This window comes from Blastomyces dermatitidis (genome assembly GCF_000003525.1).
Source record: "Blastomyces dermatitidis ER-3 genomic scaffold supercont1.13, whole genome shotgun sequence".
Classification (NCBI taxonomy): domain Eukaryota; kingdom Fungi; phylum Ascomycota; class Eurotiomycetes; order Onygenales; family Ajellomycetaceae; genus Blastomyces; species Blastomyces dermatitidis.
The window spans coordinates 620,116-643,997 of NW_025544786.1; the positions used below are offsets into that span (position 1 = coordinate 620,116).

The 23,882-nt window shown below is 28.6% G+C and overlaps 1 protein-coding gene across 1 annotated transcript; it reads left to right on the forward strand.

Moving 5' to 3' along the window:
* Window positions 1–5,211: 5,211 nt before the first annotated feature.
* BDCG_17915 (uncharacterized protein) lies at window positions 5,212–5,442 on the forward strand (the record flags this gene model as incomplete). Its single annotated transcript, XM_045426962.1, has 1 exon — window positions 5,212–5,442. One exon carries the CDS (start codon window positions 5,212–5,214, stop codon window positions 5,440–5,442), a length of 231 nt encoding a protein of 76 aa, XP_045282780.1.
* Between the last annotated feature and the right edge of the window lie 18,440 nt (window positions 5,443–23,882).

The following is a 23,882-nucleotide window of genomic DNA, read 5'->3' on the forward strand; positions in this document are numbered from 1 at the left end:
ACTTGAATAAGAGATTGAGAATATTCTTGATAAAAGACTCTGTAACTGTATCTGATAATATCTTGTGAAATCAGTTATTATTATTATTATTCTTCAATTATAGATGTATGCAGTCAGAGACTATGACATCTACCTGAGAATCTTTAGTTCTCAGAGTTTTTCCTATATCTATAGAGTCAACTATTATATATTTATTAATTTCAGATATGCGAAATCAGAAAATTCCAGCTCAGAATACAAAAACTGTTTACAAATTGCAGTATTTCAACACCTTCTGATACTTTGAAATCATTTAAAAATATCATGACAAAGGAAAAGAGAACATAGTCTTAAAGATAGACACATTAAATAGATAGATAGAAAAGAACAGAAGGAAACAAGTACAGTAAAGAGAGACTATAACAAAATAAAATTATTAAAAGATAGTGTATAGCTGTTTTAACAGACTATATCTAATCAATTTCCACCTCTTCATATTCAGTCATTTTCTTATAGCTGCTTTAGTTTCTGATAGAAAGTCTATTAAGTATTTAATTTCTGTCTCAGTTGAGAATAAGAACCTTATATTTAATTGATTTAAATCATACTTCTTCTTTAATCTGACTCTGAGACTATTGTATAATACACAATGCATTATAATATACTCAGGATTTTCATTCACATTGCAGAATAAGCACTCTGTTGAATCAAATCTATCATCAAATCTTTGTATATAGAATTTAAAATAATCATGTTCTAGTTTCAGCTGAATCATAGATGAGAATATTTTCTTTTTACATTTAATTGAACAAGATTTTCACTTTGATTTTGTCTCAAATCTTGAATAATGTATACTCTTCTTTTGTTTCTACCAGCTTTCATTTCACTTATTTAAACAAGATTCTTTTATCTTTCTCTTTATAAAAGATCAGGACACTGTTTTTTGAATAGATCTGCTTAATTCTGAACTCTTTTTTACAGCTGAATCAGCTAATTCATTGTCATGAATATTTATATGAGCAGGAACTTAATACTGATAAATTATCAGTTTTAATGTTCTTCTCTTTTGAATTTTCAAAACAGAGTTTAAAATCAGTTCAAGATTCATTTGATCATTATGAATCTGACTATTTCTAAGTCTTTTTAAAGCAGCTTAATTATCAGAGAATATTCATATCTCTTTCAAACTATTTTCTCTTTTATAAGATTTTATTTCAATGAGTTTGAAAGCTTTCACTATTACAAATAGTTCAGTATCAAAGACTTCAGATTCACAGCCTAAATTTCAGAAATCTGAGATAAAATTGATATTATCTTCAGTATAAGCAATGCCTGTATCTAATCTATTCAAATTCTCATTTTTTAAGTCATCTGAGTAAATCAGAATAGAGTCTTTTATATTAATTGTAGAGATCTTCTTCAAATGCTGTTCATATTCTCTCTCTTTAGATAGTTCACTTATTTGTAAGTCTATGAGAGATTTCAGCTTTTCTCTTCAGAGAGATATCTTCTCATGATCAATTTTCTCAACATTTAATGAAGAAAATTGATTCTTAATAAGTGAACATAGTCTATACAGTTGAGAGAGCATTTTCTTTAAAGCATTATTCTCATTTCAATTAAGAAATCTATTTCAATTCAGTTCATTTTCTGAGTTAATTGATGAAAATAAAGAAGAGACTCTTTCTCTGATTATATAATTTAAGCTCATCTTCATGACTTTCAGAGCATAGTTCATACAGACCTTTTCAAATTGAATAGCAGAAGATGGAATTAAAGCTTCAATTTTCATTGCTTTAATAGAAGATGATTTGAATGCTCTCAGAATTCTTCTCAAAGCTCTGTTTTATAGACTTTGAAAGAGTTCAGTGAAGTTATCTTGATTATTTCATTAAACTTGAACTTCATAATCAGCTACTGAGATAATACAGGCTATGTATAACTGTTTCATAGCTTGAAAGAATAGATCTCTCTCAGTATTTGATAGTCTGATTATACTATTCAGTAGTCTCTCTGCCTTGATGATTCTTTGTTAAATATGATATTTAAAATTCAACTTGGAGTTTAACCATACTTCTAGTCATTTGACATTCAAACTGGGTTTAATGTCTTTATTCAAAAGAGTTAGACTTAGTTCTTTCTCATTAAACCTGGAAAAAAAGTGAATTAACTCAGTTTTATTCATATTAAATTGAATTAGATTGATATCTGCTCTAACAAAGATTTCCTTTGCTGCTTTCTCAATCACTTCTAAATTCTCTTTGATTGTCTTTGAACTGTAGAGTAGATCAATATCATCTACATAACTTGAAGATCTCACTATTTTCATCTCTCTATTCTTGAATAGATATGCAGTGTATATTGTAAATAAAACAGGTGAGATTGAAGATTCTTGTGATACTTCTATTTTTATCTCAGTTTTATCTTGTTTTCTTCCATCAAAGAATAGTTGTATAATTCTTTTAGACATGAAACAATTAACTTATTTTATTAGAGAAAGTGACAGTTTTAACATCTTCAAAGTTTGAATTATCTTAGACTTTGAAACATGATCAAATGCACCTTTTATATCAATAAAAACTGCAGTTGAGACCAGGTCTTCATGCTTTGCTACTTGAATATTATTGTGAAATCAGTTGATTATAACTGTCTGATCTGAACCTCAGACTTTGTACTATCTAATATAGCAGCTCTTGATCAATGAGAACTGCACTCACTTTCAGAAAGAAGAGACTAATGTGACAGACTGCATCTGATTATAAGACTATTTCATGACACTTCATAGATTTCTGCTAAAAGCTCTGATTCTCAGTTATTAATTCTCAGTTGAAGAACTTACAGAGCTTCTATTCTTTCACTCTGAAGCTTCATCTTATAAGCATATAAATATTCACTTCAATTGCTGATTTATATTCTTGCACTCTGAAGCTTCATCTTATATAGACTGACTGTGTGACCGTGTCTGAGACCAGGACCAAACTTTACAGTTGTTATGTTGCCTAAAAGCATTACTTCTAATCATGGTTTGTGTTTATTACATTGATTTCAAATCACATTATTTCAAATATTAAAGATCCCAGATTCACTTTTCAAATAAAAATCTAGTTCTGAATAAAGAATATATTTGAATTCTTAGTCACATTTTCATTCTGATCCCATTATTGAGAATGACATTAAATGAGATTATGAAATCACTTCTCACTTACATAATATCATAACATAGTGCTCATTTGTTGAAAATTCAATAGAGAGCATTACTAAATATCATTACTTTTCTGAACACAGATCATAATTCATATAATTTTAATTATGAAAAAAATATAAAATACAAAAAAAAAACAAAAAACAAAAAACAAAATAAAAACAAGAAAAAAAAAAAAAAAGAAAAGAAAAAGAAAAAAACAAAAAATAAAAAAAAAAAAAAATCAAGGTCACAGGGCTGCAGCATTCTCAAAATACTCACTTTTCAGAGTCTTCACAATGTTCATCATCAATCATGTATCTCTCATAGTGAGAGTAACACAGCTGTGATGAGTCATTGTCTTAACATCATCTAATAAATAATCAGTATATATCTGTATAAATATGAATATTTAGAAAACATACACTTAAAAAGTGTGATCAGGGTGAACTCTGCTGTCACTTGAATGATATCAAGAACAGAACACTGAAATTAATGATTTCTCTCATCAATTTCACAGACAAGATGAGTGAAGATGATCTTGAGAAATATAAGATTCTCTAACTTCTGATAAAAACAGATCTCACAGAGAGACTCTATTTTCATGATATCAGAGACTGAGTGTTATTAAAAAGTATTACTTTCATGCAATGCACATGCACTTACTGTGATAATTCACTCTCTGTGCACATGACTGAGAGTTGTGGCTTTCTCACGCTGCACGGCTCTCCCTGGAATGCTGGTGCTGGTTTGCAATTCATGCAGTCTCTCAGTCCAGCATGCACTGCGTGTATACAGCTCTGTGTGCTGGGGCTGTGTTGGTCATTATGACCTGGCATGGTACTCACTTTTCACAGGCCATGTTTTATTTGAGAGGGGAGGGGAAGACGCGACTGTGGTTTTATTGAGAGAGAATGAATAATTAGTAATATTGAATGTAATTTGATTCTTCTGCATTTAAAATTTGATTAGTCTATACTCTTCAATTTAAGGGTTTCTAAGAGTGTTTTAATAGTTTTCATACCAGCTTGAACTTAGTGATGGATTGAAGAAGAAGAGAAAAGAGAGAAGAAAGAAATGAGAATAACTTATCTTTATAATATGAAAACAGAGAATCACTGTAATCATTCTTTCTAGCAACAAAGATCTGTTTTCTGCATGTATCTCTGATATAGATTATATAATAACTGTATATAAAGAATATCAACACTGCATGCATTGAATGAAGATAATGTTGCTATGCAACACTGTAGCTGTTTTCATATATCTCTGAAAGCTGTTAATATTTTCTTTATCTCTTTATATTTGATAAGTCAGTAATATATTTCAATGCACTTCTTCTTTCATCATCATCATCATCATCATCATTATCATCATTAACATCATTACTATCATTATCATCATTATTATCATCATTATCATCATCATCATCATCATCATCACTATCATTATATCATTTCTGGCTGTCTCTCCTGCCTTCACTTCTCTTCAATACTCACTGAAACCAATCATATCATTCCTCTTCAAATATTCTGCGGTTCTGCGGATCATCAAGGCACATGAGCACTGTCACAGATTGAAGGAAGAGAAGAAGAAGGCATTCAAGTGAGGGGAGACAGATTGCAAGACATGTTATGATGCCTTGAAGAGGCTCTGTAAGAAAGCAGAATGATAATAATTTTAAGTAATACTTCTGATAGATTTAGACTGAACTAAGTATAGAAATAATGCAGATGACACTGCCTGTGAGAGATTGAAGAAGAAGACAGTGAAGAGTCTCATGCAGCAGTGATGAAATCAGAAGAAGTTCTGAGAATGATTTGAGTTCAAGATGAAGAGAGAGAGAGAGAAGAAGAGTATTACTGTAAATAAGCAGCAGCAGAAGGAGATTGAGAGAATGTTAAAGCAGAAGACAAAGAAGTCAAAACTGATAAGTTTTTTACTTATTGAGAGATAACAATTTTTGATAATGCTTCTGTTCTCTAATTGATTAGCAGAAGCTGGCAGAGGAGAAGGGAATTGAGGCCTTGTTCAGGTCTTAAATACACTCCATGATTCAGAACATTGAGGAGGCAGCCCTGCTCTCTGAGCATGCCAATCTGCTTACTGCTGGGGTGGAACCCGAGGCAGCAGACCAGGAAATGCAGGATTTTGAGATGCAGGTTGACCTGGCTGAAAGGAAGCAGCGGGAACCCTTCTCTGAGAAGACAGTGAAGAGAGATTTTGAGGTGATTATCATCTCAGATGAGAAGGAGAAGAAGAAGAAGAAGAATGAGAAGTGAATTGTGAAGAATGATAAGAAGAATGAGGAAGAGAAGAAGTAGATTTTTTTCTTTTTATATTAGTTAGTTGTAAGTTTAAGTTTTTAATTATTAATAATTAAAATTGATTTTGAGTTTTCAAAAATTATTATACAAGTTGTAATCAAGTCAGGAATGATATATATATATATATATATTTAACTATCATGATTCACAAATCACTATAATGTATAAGTATCAACATTTTTTCAACATTGATATTCATAATATTAATATATTTTTAATGATATCATCTGATAATATAATTTGATAACACTCTCTTTTACAATATTAATATATTTCAAGAAATATGATAGAGATTAATCAAGATTGTTTGTTTACTTTTATATATCAATGATATTCAATCTGAGTTAGTACTAAAATTATAACTAAGCTAAGAAACAAGATTATTTTCTCTTATATTAATTCTTCTTACACACATCAGTGATCAGTTATTGAAAATAAATTATCATCTTTCTCAAATTATTATCATGTCTTCTGAATTCACTTCTTTCACTTCTTTTACTTCTACTGAAGATTCACAAACTCTTCAAGAAATCACTGTGAATCACAAAGTCTACATTGTTTATAATTCAACACAGAATGCTCTCTTTCAATTATGATGAATGATCACTTCATTCTTCACATCTGATTTCAGGCCATGAAATTTATGGAAAACTCAACACAAACATTGAGATGAACTATGGAATAATTATCAACAGATTGTATTGCAGATTATCAGAGAGTCATCTCTCTGCTGCAATCACTGCAACTTTATTCAGAAACATTCATCATGAACTGATCATAGCTCTGAAGGAATTTCTCAACATCTGAAGTCATCAGAATGCAGATAATAAAAGAAAAATAATCAGAAAATTACTACTGAGCTGATAAGTTGCTCTATCAGATAATAATTTTTGATAATGCTAACTTTCTAATTTGAAGAAAATTATATGAAAATGATCATGTATCAGTACTCTGATTTCACAACTCTCATCTGATAACTTCTGTGAACAATTACTTTGTATGTGTATATCTCTGAATCTTTCTCTTCAATCAATTGAAAACTCTGAATTTCAAACACTTCTTCAAATGCTTAATTCAAATCTTCATATTTCACATCAATTCTGTCTTCAGTTCAACCTTGAGATACACTACAAAGTCAATATACAATATCTAGAATCAGAGTTGAAGAATCATTGAAGAGTGTCTCTCACTGTGAATGCATGAACTAGTACAAACAATCTTGCATTTATAAGAGTTACATGTTATTACATTGATGAGAACTGAACTTATCAAGAGACATTAATTGAATTTGAATCATTGATCAGTAGTCATACTGAGGATTATATGGCAGAGGTATTAATGACTGTGATTAAAAATGACTATTGAGATATTAGTCTCAGTCTTCTTATAATTACAACTGACAATGCTGTGAATAACTACACTATGATGAAGAGCTTGGAGCAAAAATTGGCTTTGTATTTCTGAAATGATAAACAAGGTCATATTCTCTGCATTGCTCATGTGGTTCAACTTGTGATACAAACACTGATAAAGAATCTTAACATTGAGATGAAGAATAATGAGATGACTGATTCTTGAGATGAGAATGAGATGAAAGTGATTACTCAAGTAACTTTTGCATTCACTTTGCAAAAGATAATGTTTTTTGATAATACTTTTTGATATTGCTTTTTGATAACACTTTTTGATAACACTACTGTTAATTTTGAATAGATTGACTAATAATTTAAATATCATAGATTCAAAACATTGTTAATGCAATTTGTATCTCTTCTAAACAATAACAATAATTTCATGATATTCAACAAACAAACAAATCAGTCACATCACTGAATATGATACAGGATGTTAGAACACAGTGAAGTTCAACATATGAGATGACTGTTTAAGCTCTTTGATTGCATCAGATGATTGATCATTGAGTGCAACACTCTGATCAGAAAAAGATTCAGATATTGAAACTTTCTGATATAAAGTGAACTCAGTTGAAATATGTGATTGATTTACTGTTTCAGTTTTATAAGACAATAAAGACAGTCTCAATCACTCATACATCAATGCTGCAGTCAGTCTGATGAGTGTATAACAGTTTATTTACTCATCTTGAGAAGCAGTTGAATCACTCAAAAAGAAATTCAGTCTGAAATGATGCTATAGTGCAGGCTATTATTGCTGCAAGGAATAAACTGGCATATTACTACAGCAAAACTGAACAATCTTTTGCAGAGTACTATGCTGTAGCAGCTCTACTAGATCCCTTTCATTGAGTTAACATCTACACTTCTCAAGATTGGACAGAGGAGGAATAAGACTTATATGTCAAATTAGCCTGAGACTACTACAATGCCAACTATCAGAGATTCAAATGAGCAGATGTTCAAGATGTGGAGACAGTGAAATACAATTCTCTAGTAAGTAACAATCTTTGATAACACTTCATATCTCATAGAACTATAATACTAACTTTGAAACAGAACTTACATACATTGATTGCAACTGAAAATCAGACAAAACTACATACTTGTAAAACTGAATTTGACTGTTATCTTCAAGATGATCTGACAAATTTACACATCAAATCAATTCTAGAGTTATGAAAAATTGTTGAGAGTATATATTCAACTGTTGCACTGATGATGTGTGATATTCTGACAATTTCATTGACAGAGGTGAGAATGAAGTGAAAGTTCAACTCAAGTCAAGATATTTATCACTATCACTGAAGACAATTACAAGGAGAAACAATCAAGAAACTCATGATTATAAAACATGAAATTATCAGACAGTTTAATACCTCTGATCACAGTATATCAGAGAAGTGTAGTTTTCATGAGAAAGTGAAGAATAAACTTGCACAAGAATGTATTTAGTTGTTTCATGAGTGTTATCAATAATCATTATCAAATTCTGATTATATAAGCAATCACTGAATGAATTGAATGAGACTGATTTTGACCTTCAGTCTCAGTCTCATTCTGATTTTGAAAGAATGATCATCTTTCACAGTTTATTCTGAGAAATTACTCCCATTTCACTGTTCTTGAATTAAATCTGGTCATTTTTCACGCCATTTCTCTCAGAAATGATCCATTTTCAGATTTTTTTGAGGCTTGGTCCTGATGGGACTCATGCTAAGAAATGTATGAGATCAGACCAAATGGGACCAAATGTGAAATTCATGGTCCCGCCGGCCAGTCTAATCTTATATATGTATAAATATCCGCTTCAATCACTAATTCTCACACTTTCTCGTTTTGTTTTCCTTCTTTAATATTTTTCACTTTTATTATATAAGATCTATATATTAATATCAATCTATTCGGCGTAGGCCCCTTACATTATTCCTTTCTTATTATTATGAAAAGCTTAAAATAAGTGAGATTATCTGATTTATAAGTGTCTATAATTTCTCTCACTTTGCAAGGCTTTTCAATTATAAGTCTCCTCTTTTTCAATACTGATAATAGTGCTGTGAATAATTATAATTCACTCAGATCTTGCATTTTTATCTCTATAAGATGTGAATCATTTATTAAGTTGTATAAAATTCATTTCTCTGATTCTTTCAATGCATATATTTTCAGAGAATGTGATTTGAGTATTTTATAGAGCTTAAATCATCTAAATTGAAACTTCTCAGAAGTCTCATTATATATAAGAACTTATATTCTCATCTTGAGACTTGATTTCTTAACTAGTGAGTCTTATATTCTTTTTGATTAAATTGCTCAGTTCAGAAGTAGCTTATTAACTTTTACATGTATGTAACTAATCTCTTTCAATCTTGATTCTGCATCTGTAATTACTGTTTGTATAACTGCTGTTTTCTCTCTTATCTTTTCTAAAGCATTCTTTGAAATGCACAGATGCAATTCATGTAACAGATAGAATAATAAATACTTAAAAACTGCATACTGCTTAATTCGCGTGGCTAATAGTACCTGTCTGAGATATTTATCTCATAATCTCATTGACTTGTGTGATTCAAAGGTTGCTTGAGCCAGCGTACGATTACAGGCGTACGCCGGCTTCTTATATATGTTATCTAAATTAATTAGTGCCCGCTAGAGCCTCTTTACATTTGTAAGCGTGTTTGAAAGCGGCCGCGTTATTATCTAGCAGTTATACATTCTGCTGAATCACATCCTCTCTTACCAGATTCAGTCACGCTTATGTTGTTAATGATTACTACATCTACTGTTGATGATTACTATATCTACTCTAATCACGTGCCACTCAACTTATATATAGTTTCACCTTAGATAGATTACAGATGATAACATTATTCTCTAACAGATTATAAAGCTCTTCTATGAATAATCACTGATAACATGTTAATTACATCTTTATATATTATTGAATATGTCTAGATGTAAACTGACTGCTGAGATTATAAATTTCATGTTTAAGTTCATTTAATCTGATCTCATGCATTTCTTGATATGAATTCTGCTGTGACTAATCATTAAAAAAACATGCAAAGTGACTATATATCAGATCTCAAAATGAGATCATGACTTAGAAAAAATAAGAAAGTGATTTCATTTGATTTCATTTAGTCTTATTCTTGGCATAAAGTTACTATTTTTAGACATTTTAAGGTTTTTTTTAGACTATTTTTAATTTTTTAAAAAGTAATGCTTTTTGATAACACTCAAATGAGATTTAAAGTCATTTAAAGCAATAAAAATAATTTAAATTAAGAAGTGAAAATCATGATCTCATTGAAAAATGTGATAAGAGTAGATAGTAGACTGACTGTGTGACCATGTCTGAGATCAGAATCAGAATATTTGATAATCTTATTATCAACTCAACTAATCTTATTACACAGTTTAACTAGACTGACCGTGTGACCGTGTCTGGGACCAGGACCAGATTTTTTGATAGTCCCATTACCAATTCGACTGATCCCATTACACGCTTTTAACATTAGATAGTAGTCTCATACTGTCCCAGTGGAACTTACTGTCTACTCTTGTCACATTTTCCAAATGGGATCATGATTTCCACTTCTCATTTTAAATTATTTTTATTGCTTTAAATGACTTTAAATCTCATTTGAGCGTTATCAAAAAGCGTTACTTTTTAAAAAATTAAAAATAGTCTAAAAAAAACCTTAAAATGTCTAAAAATAGTAACTTTATGCCAAGAATGGGACTAAATGGGATCAAATGGGACCACTTTCTCATTTTTTTCAAGTCATGGTTCCATTTTAAGATCTGATATATAGTCACTTTATCTGTTTTTTTGATAGTCAGTCCCAGCGGGATTCACGCCAAGAAATGTATGGGACCAGACCAAATGGGACCAAACGTGAAATTCATGGTCCCGGCGGCCAGTCTAGTTTTAACATTAGATAGTAGTTTCATACTGTCTCAGTGAGACTTACTGTCTACTCTGATTACATTTTTCAAATAAGATTATGATTTTCACATCTCAATTTAAATTACTTTTATTGCTTTAAATAACTTTAAATCTCATTTGAGTGTTATCAAAAAGTGTTACTTTTTAAAAAATTAAAAATAGTCTAAAAAAACCTTAAAATGTCTAAAAATAGTAACTTTATATTAAGAATAGAACTAAATGAAATTAAATGAGATCACTTTCTTAATTTTTCTAAGTGATGATCTCATTTTGAGATCTGATATATAGTCACTTTACATGTTTTTTTAATGATTAGTTTCAGTGTGATTCATGTCAAGAAATGTATGAGATCAGATCAAATGAAACTAAATGTGAAATTCATGATTTCAGCGGCTAGTCTAGTAAACAGTAAGTTTCACTGAGATAGTATGAAACTACTATCTAATGTTAAAACTGTGTAATGAAATCAGTTGAATTGATCATGAGATCATTAAATATTCTGATTCTGATCTTAGACATGATCACACGGTCAGTCTATCTAAATATCTCTTTGAACCTATGATTAATTTAAGATCCGGTAGAATGCCAGATTTGATAAAGAAATACATATCAGTGTGTAGAAAATGAAATTCAGAAGCACTGAAAGTGCAACAGAGAATAACAGTTAACTTAATAATATTTACAATAAACAATTCTGATAATGATTTTGAAGATCTGATTGTTCAATACATTATCAGAATATTAAATCATGAGAATGATCTATGTGAATGTGATTCAACCTCTGCAAGTGAGTTAGCTTATATAAAGTTCAAGATAATGAAACTTCAATATGAAATTGAACAGATGAAAACTAGTAGAGTGAGTGAGGCTCTGACTGATACTGATGACACTGTCAGTGCAGATCTGATACAGTTTCTATAGAAATAAGAAAGAATATCTGCTCCGATGAAAGTTTTGAGAGAATTTCAAGATCAGATTAAGCATATCAGAAAACTAGTTACTCTTACAGACTCTGCGAACTATTCAATGTGAAAGAAAGAGATCTTACTAACTGTGAAGCAATCTCACACAGTTAATATCATTGATAAAAAGCAAATCAGTTCTATGAAGAATGCAAGTAATGACATGCAATAATTTTGAAAAGAATATAACATGTAACTGTATAATTATATATAATTCACAATTGCTTCACAGATGAAATATTATTTTACAGTACTGAAGAAATCTGAGCTGTTCATTTACATTATTATTATTATTATTATTATTATTCTTCAATTATAGATGTATACAGTCAGAGACTATGACATCTACCTGAGAATCTTTAGTTCTCAGGGTTTTTCCTATATCTATAGAGTCAACTATTATACATTTATCAATTGCAGATATGTAAAATCAGAAAATTTCAGCTCAGAATACAAAATCTATTTACAAATTGCAGTATTTTAACATCTTCTGATACTTTAAAATCATTTGATAATATCATGACAAAAGAAAAGAGAACACAGTCTTAAAGATAGATATATTAAATAGATAGATAGAAAAGAATAAAAAAAAGAAAAAGTAAAGTAAAGAGAGACTATAACAAATCAAAATTATTAAAAGATAGTGTATAGCTATTTTAACAGACTATATCTAATTAATTTCCATCTCTTCATATTCAGATATTTCTGAATTCAGCTGTTTTCTTATGACTGCTTGAGTTTCTGATAGAAAGTCTATTAGATATTTAATTCCTGTCTCAGTTAAGAATAAGAACCTCATATTTAATTGATTTAAATCATACTTCTTCTTCAATCTGACTCTGAGACTATTATATAATGCATAATACATTATAATATACTCAGGATTTTTATTTGCATTACAGAATGAGCATTCTGTTGAATCAAATCTATCATTAAATCTTTGTATATAAGATTTGAAATAACCATGTTCTAGTTTCAGCTGAATTATAGATGAGAATATTTTCTTTTTACATTTAATTGAACAAGATTTTCACTTAGGTTTTATCTCAAATCTTGAATAATATATACTCTTCTTTTGTTTCTGCCAGCTTTCATTTCACTTATTTAAACAAGATTCTTTTATCTTTCTCTTTATAAAAGATTGAAACACTGTTTTCTGAATAGATCTGCTTAATTCTGAATTCATTTTTACTGCTGAATCAGCCAATTCAATGCTATGAATGTTTATATAAGCAGGAACTTAGTGCAGATGAATTATCAGTTTTAATAATCTTCTCTTTTTAATCTTTATAACAGAATTTAAAATCAGTTCAAGATTTATTTGATTATTATAAATCTGACTATTTTTAGATCTTTTCAAAGCAGTTTGACTATCAGAGAATATTCATATCTCTTTCAAGTTATTTTCTCTTTTATAAGATTTTATCTTAATAAGTTTGAAAGCTTTTACTATTGTAAATAGTTCAGCATCAAAGACTTTAGATTCACAGCTCAAATTTCAGAAATCTGAGATGAAATTAATATTATCTTCAGTATAAGCAATTTCTACATCTAATCTGTTTAAACTCTTATTTTTTGAGTCATCTGAGTAAATCAGAATGAAGTCTTTTATATTAATTATAGATATCTTCTTCAAATACTGTTCATATTCTCTCTCTTTAGATAGTTTACTTATTTATAAGTCTATGAGAGATTTCAGCTTTTCACTTCAGACAGATATCTTCTCATGATCAATTTTCTCAATATTTAATGATGAAAATTAATTTTTAATCAGTGAACATAGTCTATACAGTTGAGAGAGCATTTTCTTTGAAGTACTATTCTCATTTCAATTAAGAAATCTATTTCAATCCAGTTCATTTTCTGCATTAATTAATGAAAATGAAGAAGAGACTCTTTCTCTGATTATATAATTTAAGCTCATTTTCATGACTCTCAGAGTATAGTTCATGCAGGTCTTTTCAAATTGAATAGCAGAAGATGGAATTAAAGCTTCAATTTTCATTGCTTTAATAGAAGATGATTTGAATGCTCTCAGAATTCTTCTCAAAGCTCTGTTTTATAGACTTTGAAAGAGTTCAGTGAAGTTATCTTGATTATTTCATTAAACTTGAACTTCATAATCAGCTACTGAGATAATACAGGCTATGTATAACTGTTTCATAGCTTGAAAGAATAGATCTCTCTCAGTATTTAATAGTCTGATTACACTATTCAGTAGTCTCTCTGTCTTGATGAACTGATCACTATATTCATTATATTATCAGAGTGAAAGAGCTCAACTTTGAAGTCTTTACAGATTCTGATTGAGCAGGTAATATCAGCAACTGTAAATCTATATTAAGTCTTCTTATCTGTCTCACTGACAGATCAATCATGTGGAAATTTATTAAATAGATAATTGTGACACTGAGTATTATAGTAGCAGAGTATATATCTGTTTCTGAGAGTTTCAAAACTGTAATCTGTCTGCATAGACTACTTATGAAACTTGAATTTCTATTCTCTGATTTTACAGTTCTTCTATATATTGACAATACCAGAGCAATTGCTGTAGTGAATGATGAAAAGATTACTTATAATATACATTATATTAATATCAAATATCATCACATCTGTAATACTGCAGCTGCAGGCATTGTTAAAATTATATAAATAGATATCACTGATATAACTGTGAATACTCTAATGAAAGCTTTAACAGTTAAAGTTCATAAAGATACTCTGATTAATATAGAGATCTGTATGTCTACAGTTAGAAAAGTCATACACCTGTACTGACAGACAACCGCTCCACCACGAACTCGCTCGATTTTTCGAATAAGATCCCGCCGATAGATCCATCGAAAAGCCCTCGATCATACGAGCATTTTGACCCCATCGCCGACCGCATACCCCGTGTGGTGGTGGAGATATCCAGCCAAATGTGAACTAGATGTTGTTCGAAACTCCCGTGTGGGATTATCCCCTGTTCACCCCTACCACACCACAACCCCGGGCCAAATTGCCATACAAAGTGTAAGGTGAAGAGACCTAGCCATATGCATCAATCTTCTTGATTTTGGAAGATTCCTGATCTGTAATTGTGGAGATATCTGAGAAGTGACCTCCGCGAAAACCCTGTCCATCTTTGATGTTTCAAAACATCAATGCCAAGTCTCACCCTCATACCGCCCTTCCCAATCTGGCCCATTCTCAGCAGAAAAATGCAGAAAGATATCTCAGTAATAATATCAAGTACACAATCAACAGACACTTCTGAAGTACAATCTTCACAGTCTGTTATCAGTGTATCTAGACTTCAACATCAAGTCTCATCCTTGTACTATCTCTCTCAATCTGACTCATTCTCAGCAGAATAATACAAAAAGATATCTCAGTAATAGCATTCAATACATAATCAGCAGACAATGAGTCAACAGCACATTAATAACTATAAAATGTAGGCTACTGGGACAAAAGAGCTCAATCACCACCAGCGCCTGCTGGTAGAAGGGCCGATCAACCGCGGGACTCTCAACACCCTCCCTCAGACCAGCTATCACAGAGTACAGTACTTTCTCTCAGTGACTCTCTTCAGTGATCTTCTCACAATGGCTTCTTTTTAATAATGAACTGAATCACTCAGTTCTAGAGCTCACAGAACTTCTAGAGCACACTTCTGAGATGTCTCTTGACACTGTTAAAATGTTCAAGAATATTTATTAGGAATTTTTAAGTTCATTCTGAGATTGAACCTATGCATGTTAACCACAGCAGGGCTCACACTTAACAGTCTCATAACCTGTAGACTACTGGGGCAAAAGAGCTCAATCACCACCAGCGCCTGCTGGTAGAAGGGCCGACCAACCGCGGGACCCTCAACATAAAATCAGTATATTTCAAGATCTGACTGAGTCTTTGATCTCTGCACAGTGAGATATATTAAATCTAGTTTTAATATCTCAATATTCAATAGATTCTGTAAGAGATTGAGAACAGCAATACTAAGTTTCTATTGAATTTAAGAATTAACTCTATATTAATATAATCATTGACAAAGTCTTCTATTTTAAGATATAAATAATCAGTTTCTTTACATCTCACTGATAATATTTATATTATTATATAGAAACAGACTTATATTCTCTATAATATCAAGACTCTGAAGAGAAAAAGTCTTGATAGAGAGTATATAGTAGTGTATATCTTAGCAGTTTCTATCTCATTCTTCTGCAGCAGTTAATATAAAAAAAAAAGATCTTAGAAATAGTTTTTTACTTCTCTTGAAAAAGTAAGATGTTTTTCTCTGAGTTTTATATAATATTCTTACAAAGAATTAAAAACAGAGCTGTTTTCTATCATAATTTCATATTCTTTTAAGTAAGAATTACTTTTTCAGTGACTAAAGAGCTTTTATTAATACTTAATTTCTTTTTACACTCTTTATTAACTGATTTGAGTTATATACTTATTGTGTGAGAAGAATTGAATGATTTAGAATAAAATTAAATAGTTTTAATCAATTTCTCTGTAAAAAATTAATTTATTTTTTATCAGTTTTTCTCTCAAAAACTGTTATATTATCTGATTTATTATTAATTGATATCATACTCTTTCTTACTGTATCTCAAGAAAGAGATTGTAAAGATTTTATTAATTTATCTTAAAAATTAATTTTAGTTTATTAGATTCTCTTTAAAAATTTAACCTAGTTACTGAACTAGTGTAAAAAAAATTAATATATAAAAGTCTTTTATTCTTCTTTTGAAACAGTCTGACCAACTTTTCAATTGAAAACAGACTTAGAAATATCTCAATTTACACAGTCTGATTAACTTTTCATTGAGTAAGAACAATGAGTTCAAAAATACACTCAGTTAATGTGAAAAAAGATGCTTTCTCAAATACTATTTCTGAGATTGAAATTCTGAAGAGAAGAAAGAAAGAAGAAATACAGAAATAACAAGTTCTTGAAATACAGAAACTTGAAAAAGTAAGTAAGATTCTTGAAAAGCAGTATCTGAGTGAGATGAATGAAGAAGTTCTATTAATTCTTTCTACTCAGACTAGATAACTACAGAAGATAATCAAGTTCAAACTTGAAGTCTTAAACACAGTTTAAAAAAGATTGAAAATTTCTAGTATAATCACTGACTCTTCATCTTACTCTTCTTCTTTTTTTCCTACTTCTTCTTCTTTGAATTAGAAGTAAATATATGCTTAAGCAGCTGAATCTGCTATCTCTAAATCTACTGTCTTAAAATCTGCTCAAAATTCTGAGAAAACTGAGAAGAATACTGCTCATATCTCTATTCATAGAAAAGTAAAAAAGAAAATATAAAAAGAGAAAAACTTTCAAATCTTCAGAAATAGAAGACTTATTTTCAAAGTCTTAAATCAGAATATTCTGCAAAGAAACAAGCTAAACTCAAATCTTATTTTCAGAATTAGAAATGAAATTAATCAGCAGTTCTTTTCTCAGTTAATGACTGATATTGAAGTTTAAAAATCAGTTATAGCTTCAATTAAGTCATCATTCTTTAAAAACTTTATCATTCTGACTACAATGTCTGGAATTCAGACTCTGAATTCAGTGCTGAATTTCTTATTCAGAATGAGAATCTCTGAAAGTCAGCAGTAGAATCTTTACTAAATATAATAATTCTATCTAAAAGAGATAAAAAGTGAGATAAATTCATTCTTTATAATATTTCAGTTGAAATTTTTGACTGTGAAGAAGAAATACTACTTCTTAAAAATGAATTGAAAGAATACAACTCTATTCAACTGAGAAAGAAGTCTGTATAACTAAATTCAACTGAGTTCAGATAAAGCAGGAGAAATGCCTCTGTTCTAGTATATATAAAAACACTTGAACAGTCAAAGATCTCTGAAGTAAGAGTAGCAGATTTGAAAATGAGAGTTCATGAATACAAAGACTCAAGAATGAATCTCAAAGCTCAAATACAGTGTTCAAACTGTCAAAGATATTAACACTTTGCAATCTCATGTTTTAGAGACTTAAAATGTACATTCTGTATCAGAGATTATAAAACTAGTAAGTATAAATGTGAAACATACTTAAAAAGAGATGAAATATATCAATACACTCTGCTTAAGTGCTCTAATTGCAAAGAAAAACATGCATCTAGCTCAAAAGAATATATATTTACTTCTAGAACTCAAAAGAACTGAAGAAAAGATGAAGCTCAAAGTCAATCTAGAACTGAAGAGAAGAGTTAAGTCAGTAAACTTATAACTGTAAACTTAAAAAGAAGAAACTCTCAACTATCTAAATCTTCAAACTTCAATTCTTCAGCTAAATATAAACAGAATTTGAATTCTTAAACCTCTGTTAAGATTAGAGAATTGAGAAATAACTCTGATAATAAACTAGATATAATGTAAACAGTTGAGATTTCTACTTTTCAAAATAGTTATAATCTACTATCTGATAATAGTGACTAGATTCTACTCTATCTCTACTCTCTTTTAGTATGAATATATAACAAGAATAACAAAAAAAGTTTAAAAACTCTTCAAAAATCACATTTATTTAAAATAATGTGAATAGAAACTCAAATTGTATTTATTCTTATCTTCAAATTACATTTGAATAAAAAGTTAATTTTATACTACTTTAGAAACTGAATTTTGATGCTGAGTAAAATTACATCATTTCTCATTCAAGCTACTACTACTTTCTATCTCAAAAGTATGAGATAAAGTCAAGAGTAGTAATCTATGAAAGAAAGAGATCAAGATATTAATTTAATCTAAGATTTAATATTATGTCTGACCCTGATATTCTGGTGAATATTATAGATAAAGAAAATGAGTTTGATACTATACAGCTTATAAATATCTATAATAAAAAGTCATTGATGAAAAATAACAATATCTGAATAATTGATAGAGATTTTCTAAACATAACTTTATTAAGAAACTCTATAATTGCAGAAGATTTCAATGCATATTATTTCTGATAAAATTCAGAATGTAAGAAAGCAGTGAGAGCTGATAATCTGATTAAATGAATCTTTAAGTATTTAATAGATTTGATTAATAAGTATGATCAACAAACATTCTTTAGAAAAGACATGAAATAGAAATCTATTATAGATCTAATCTTCATATTACAAAATCTAATTAAAAAAAGACTTGTAAACTGATTTATTAATTCAAATGAGATATCAGAATCAGATCATAAGATTATTCAATTTGATATTGAACTTAGTGAAAAATAAATGAGTGAAAATCCTCTTCTCTCTAATCAGTTTAACTTTGAAAAAGCTGATTGAAAAGCAGTTGAAGAAAGTATAAAACTGTTAAAATATGAAAGACAGAGTGAGCTATATTGAAATTCTGATCAAGATATCTCAAATGAAATGCTTAAGAATAGAGTGAAGCTCATTACATCTATTATTCTAACAAGTGTTAGAGATAATATTTCAAAGAGAAAATCTTCTGAGTATTTAAAATCTTAATGAAATGAGAATATCTCATCTAAAAGAAAAGAATTAACTACTGCTAGAAGAGATTGAAAGAATGATATAATATCTGATGAAGAGTTCAAAGCTGTCAGAAATAAATATTATTCAGATATTAAAAGAGCTAAAACAGACAGCTGAAATAAATTTCTTAAAGAAACATAAGAGAAGAAAGTTTTTAAAGCTTTTAACTATACTAAAACAAGAAGTGTAGCAAAACTTTCAGTCTTAGAATATGAGTCTCAGAATAAATTATATACAGCAAACTCTTTTAAGAAAAAATGTCAAGCTTTCATGAGAATTCTCTTTCAGAACTCATCAGATTCAGATTCAGATTCAGAGAAAGAGAATATATCACTTCTCAATTATATTAATGAAAATGACTGAGAATGATCTGATCTTACATAAGATGAACTAGAGTTAGCTATCTTCTCAAGTTCTGTTAAAGCTGCTGCAGGGCCTGATTCAATTAATCACTTGATTATTCAAAATACATATTTCTACTTAAAGAATGAATATTTTGAGCTCTTTTTCAATCTCTTGAAAAATGAATATCATTCTGAATGCTGAAGAGAAGTCACTGAAGTGATTCTTACAAAATCTAATAGAAAAACTTCAATTTCTAAGTTATATAGAGTAATATCTCTATTAAACTGTCTAGAAAAGGTTTTGAAAAAGATAATAGCTACTTAACTATCTTTTATAAGCTCTATTAATAACTCTCTTTTATTCAGTGAATAAATGAGAGATAGAAAATAATATTCTGCAATTAACACTGTTCTCTCAGTTGTTTATAATATTTAAATAACAAAGCATGAAGATCTGGTCTCAACTGCAGTTTTTATTAATATAAAAGAAGCATTTGATTATGTTTCAAAATCAAAGTTAATTCAGACTTTGAAGATGTTAAAACTGTCACTTTCTCTAATAAAATGAGTGAACTGTTTTATATCTAAGAGAATCATATAACTTTTCTTTGATAAAATGAAATAAGAAAAGACTAAGATAAAAATAGAAGTACTGTAAGAATCTTCAATCTCACTCATTTTATTTGCAATATACACTGCATATCTATTCAAAGATAGAAATATGAATATAGTATAATCTCTGAGTTATATAGATGATATTGATCTAGTCTACAGCTCAAAAACTATTAAAGAGAATTTGAAAGTAATTGAAAAAGCTGTAAAGAAAATCTTTGTCAGAGCAGATATTAATTAAATTTAATTTAATATAAATAAAACTGAGTTAATTCATTTCTTTTCTAGATTTAATAAGAAAGAACTATCTCTAACTCTTTTAAATAGAGTGATTAAACTCAGTTTAAATATTAAATGATTAGAAGTATGATTAAACTTCAAGTTGAATTTTAAATATCATATTCAATAAAGAACTGTCAAGATAGAAAGACTACTGAATAATATTATCAGACTATTAAATACAGAGAGAGATCTATTCTTTCAGACTATAAGATAGTTATATATAATCTATATTATCTCAGTAGCTGATTATGAAGTTTAAGTTTAATGAAATAATCAAGAAAATTTTACTGAACTCTTTCAAAGTCTGTAAAACAGAGCTTTAAGAAGAATTCTGAAAGCATTCAAATCATCTTCTATTAAAACAATTGAAATTGAAGCTTCAATTTGTTCTTCTACTATTAGATTTGAAAATACCTGTATGAACTATACTCTGAGAGTTATAAAGATAAGCTTAAATTATATAATCAGAGAAAGAGTCTCTTTCTCATTTTCATCAGTTAACTCTGAAAATGAACTGAATTGAAATAGATTTCTTGATTGAAATAAAAATAATTCTTTAAAGAAAATGTCTTCTCAACTGTACAGACTATACTCACTGATTAAAAATCAATTTTCTTCTTTAAATATTGAAAAAGTTGATCATGAGAAGTTATCTCTCTGAAGAGAAAAGCTTGAATCTCTTATAGACTTGTAAATAAGCAAACTATCTAAAGAGAAAGAATATAAACAGTATTTGAAGAGAATTTCTACAATTAATATAAAAGACTCTATTCTAATTTATTCAGATGACTCAAAAAATAAGAATTTAAATAGATTAGATATAGACATTGCTTATACTGAAGATAATATTAATTTTATCTCAGATTTCTGAAATTTAGACTGTGAATCTGAAGTCTTTGATACTGAACTATTTGTAATAGTGAAAGTTTTCAAACTTATTGAAATAAAATCTTATAAAAGAGAAAATAGTTTGAAAGAGATATAAATATTCTCTAATAGTCAAGCTGCTTTAAAAAGACTTAGAAATAGTCAGATTTATAATGATTAAATGAATCTTAAACTAATCTTAAACTTCATTTTAAAAATTCAAAAGAGAAGAATATTAAAGCTGATAATTCATCTGTACTGAGTTCCTGCTTATATGAATATTTATAATAATGAATTGACTGATTCAGCTGCAAAAAAAGATTCAGAATTAAGCAGATCTATTCAAAAAATTGTGTCCTGATCTTTTATAAAGAGAAAAATAAAAGAATCTTATTTAGATAAGTGAAATGAAAGCTGGCAGAAATAAAAGAAGAGTATACATTATTCAAGATTTGAAATAAAACTCAAGTGAAAATCTTGTTCAATTAAATATAAAAAGAAAATATTCTCATCTATAATACAGCTGAAATTAGAATATAACTATTTCAAATCTTATACACAAAGATTTAATGATAGATTTAATTCAATAGAATGCTTATTCTGCAATGCAAATGAGAATTCTGAGTATATTATAATACACTGTGCATTATATAATAGTCTCAGAGTCAGATTGAAAGAGAAGTATAATCTAAATTAATTAAATATAAGATTCTTATTCTCAACTGAGACAGGAATTAAATACTTAATAGACTTTCTATCAGAAACTCAAGCAGCTATAAGAAAATAACTGAATTCAGAAATATCTGAATATGAAGAGAAGAAAATTGATCAGATGTAGTCTGTTAAAACAGCTATATACTATCTTTTAATAATTTGTTTCACTACAGTCTCTTATTATTTTACTTTACTTTTTTCTTTCTATTCTTTTCTATCTATCTATTTAATATGTCTATCTTTAAGACTGTGTTCTCTTTTCTTTTATCATGTCAAATGATTTCAAAGTATTAGAAGATGTTAAAATACTGTAATTTGTAAACAGTTTTTATATTCTGAGCTGGAATTTTCTGATTTTGTATATCTGAAATTGATGAATGTATAATAGTTAACTTTATAGATATAGGAAAAACTCTGAGAACTTTTAGTTCTCAGGTAGATGTCATAGTCTCTGACTGCATACATCTATAATTGAAGAATAATAATAATAATAATAATAATAGTTAGAAAAGCTCTGAAGGCATTCTGATAAATACAGAGTCTTATCATTCTGCTACTTCTATAATACTTCATTCATTTTACTGTTTATCTTATTTATTTTCTTATTCTTCAAATTCTTGTTAGTTCTCCGCGAAATCTTTGACAGAAGACACTACTATTTTATATATAATATTCTCTCTCTAGTTATAGAACTGCTCTGCTGAGTTACATGTATCTACTCAGTAGAGTAATAATTAAGAGAGATGTCAGATTTGCTCTCTACAGACTGACTACTTCTGTATAAGTGAGATGTTCACTGATTACTTGATAAATGTCTACACATATAAAAGACTGCACAATAGATAGATCTTCATAATATAATTAACTACTACATTATATTACCTTTATCACAATTCAGAATACATAGCAATCAGAATACAGAGTAATTTAAAGTTAAATATAATTACTTATTTAAATATGATAATACTTCTTAGCTGTATAATTAAATCTGAGCAGTGTAATTCTTTTGATAGTACTCTCTGTAGAGAATGTATGAAAGAAGCAGAATGAAAAAAAGAACAAAGATTTAAAAATTAATCTAAGCTGTATAAGTCAGAGTATTTAAATATTTTTAATAGAATATATATAATATTACATTACAGTGTTTTTTACATAGAAAAGTTGATTTTTCTATACTAAATAAAGTATATTAATAAATGTATAGATTGTAATAATTGTAGAGAAGAGTATAAAGAATGTAAATATAGTAGAAAATATCTGTAAAAAAGAGAATAAAGATTAGTATCAGAGTCATATAGACTGCAGAGTAAACTAATCAGTGAGACTATAAATTTCATATTTAATCTTATTTAGACTAATTTTATACATTTCTTAGTATGAATTCTGCTGAGATTAATTATTAAAAAACATGCAAAGTAACTATTTATCAGATCTTAAAATGAGACTATAACTTAGAAAAAATAAAAAAGTAATCTTATCTAATTCTGTTTAGTCTCAATCTTGATATAAAGTTACTATTTTTAAACATTTTAAGGTTTTTTTAGACTGTTTTTAATTTTTTAGAAAGTAATAATTTTTGATAATACTTAAATAAGATTTAAAGTCATTTAAAGCAATAAAATGAATTTAAAATAAGAACTAAAAATTATAGTCTTATTTTAAAAATATAATAAAAGTAGATAGTAAGTCTTACTGAAATAGTATAAGACTACTATCTAGTTTTAATACTGTGTAATAAAATTAATTAAATT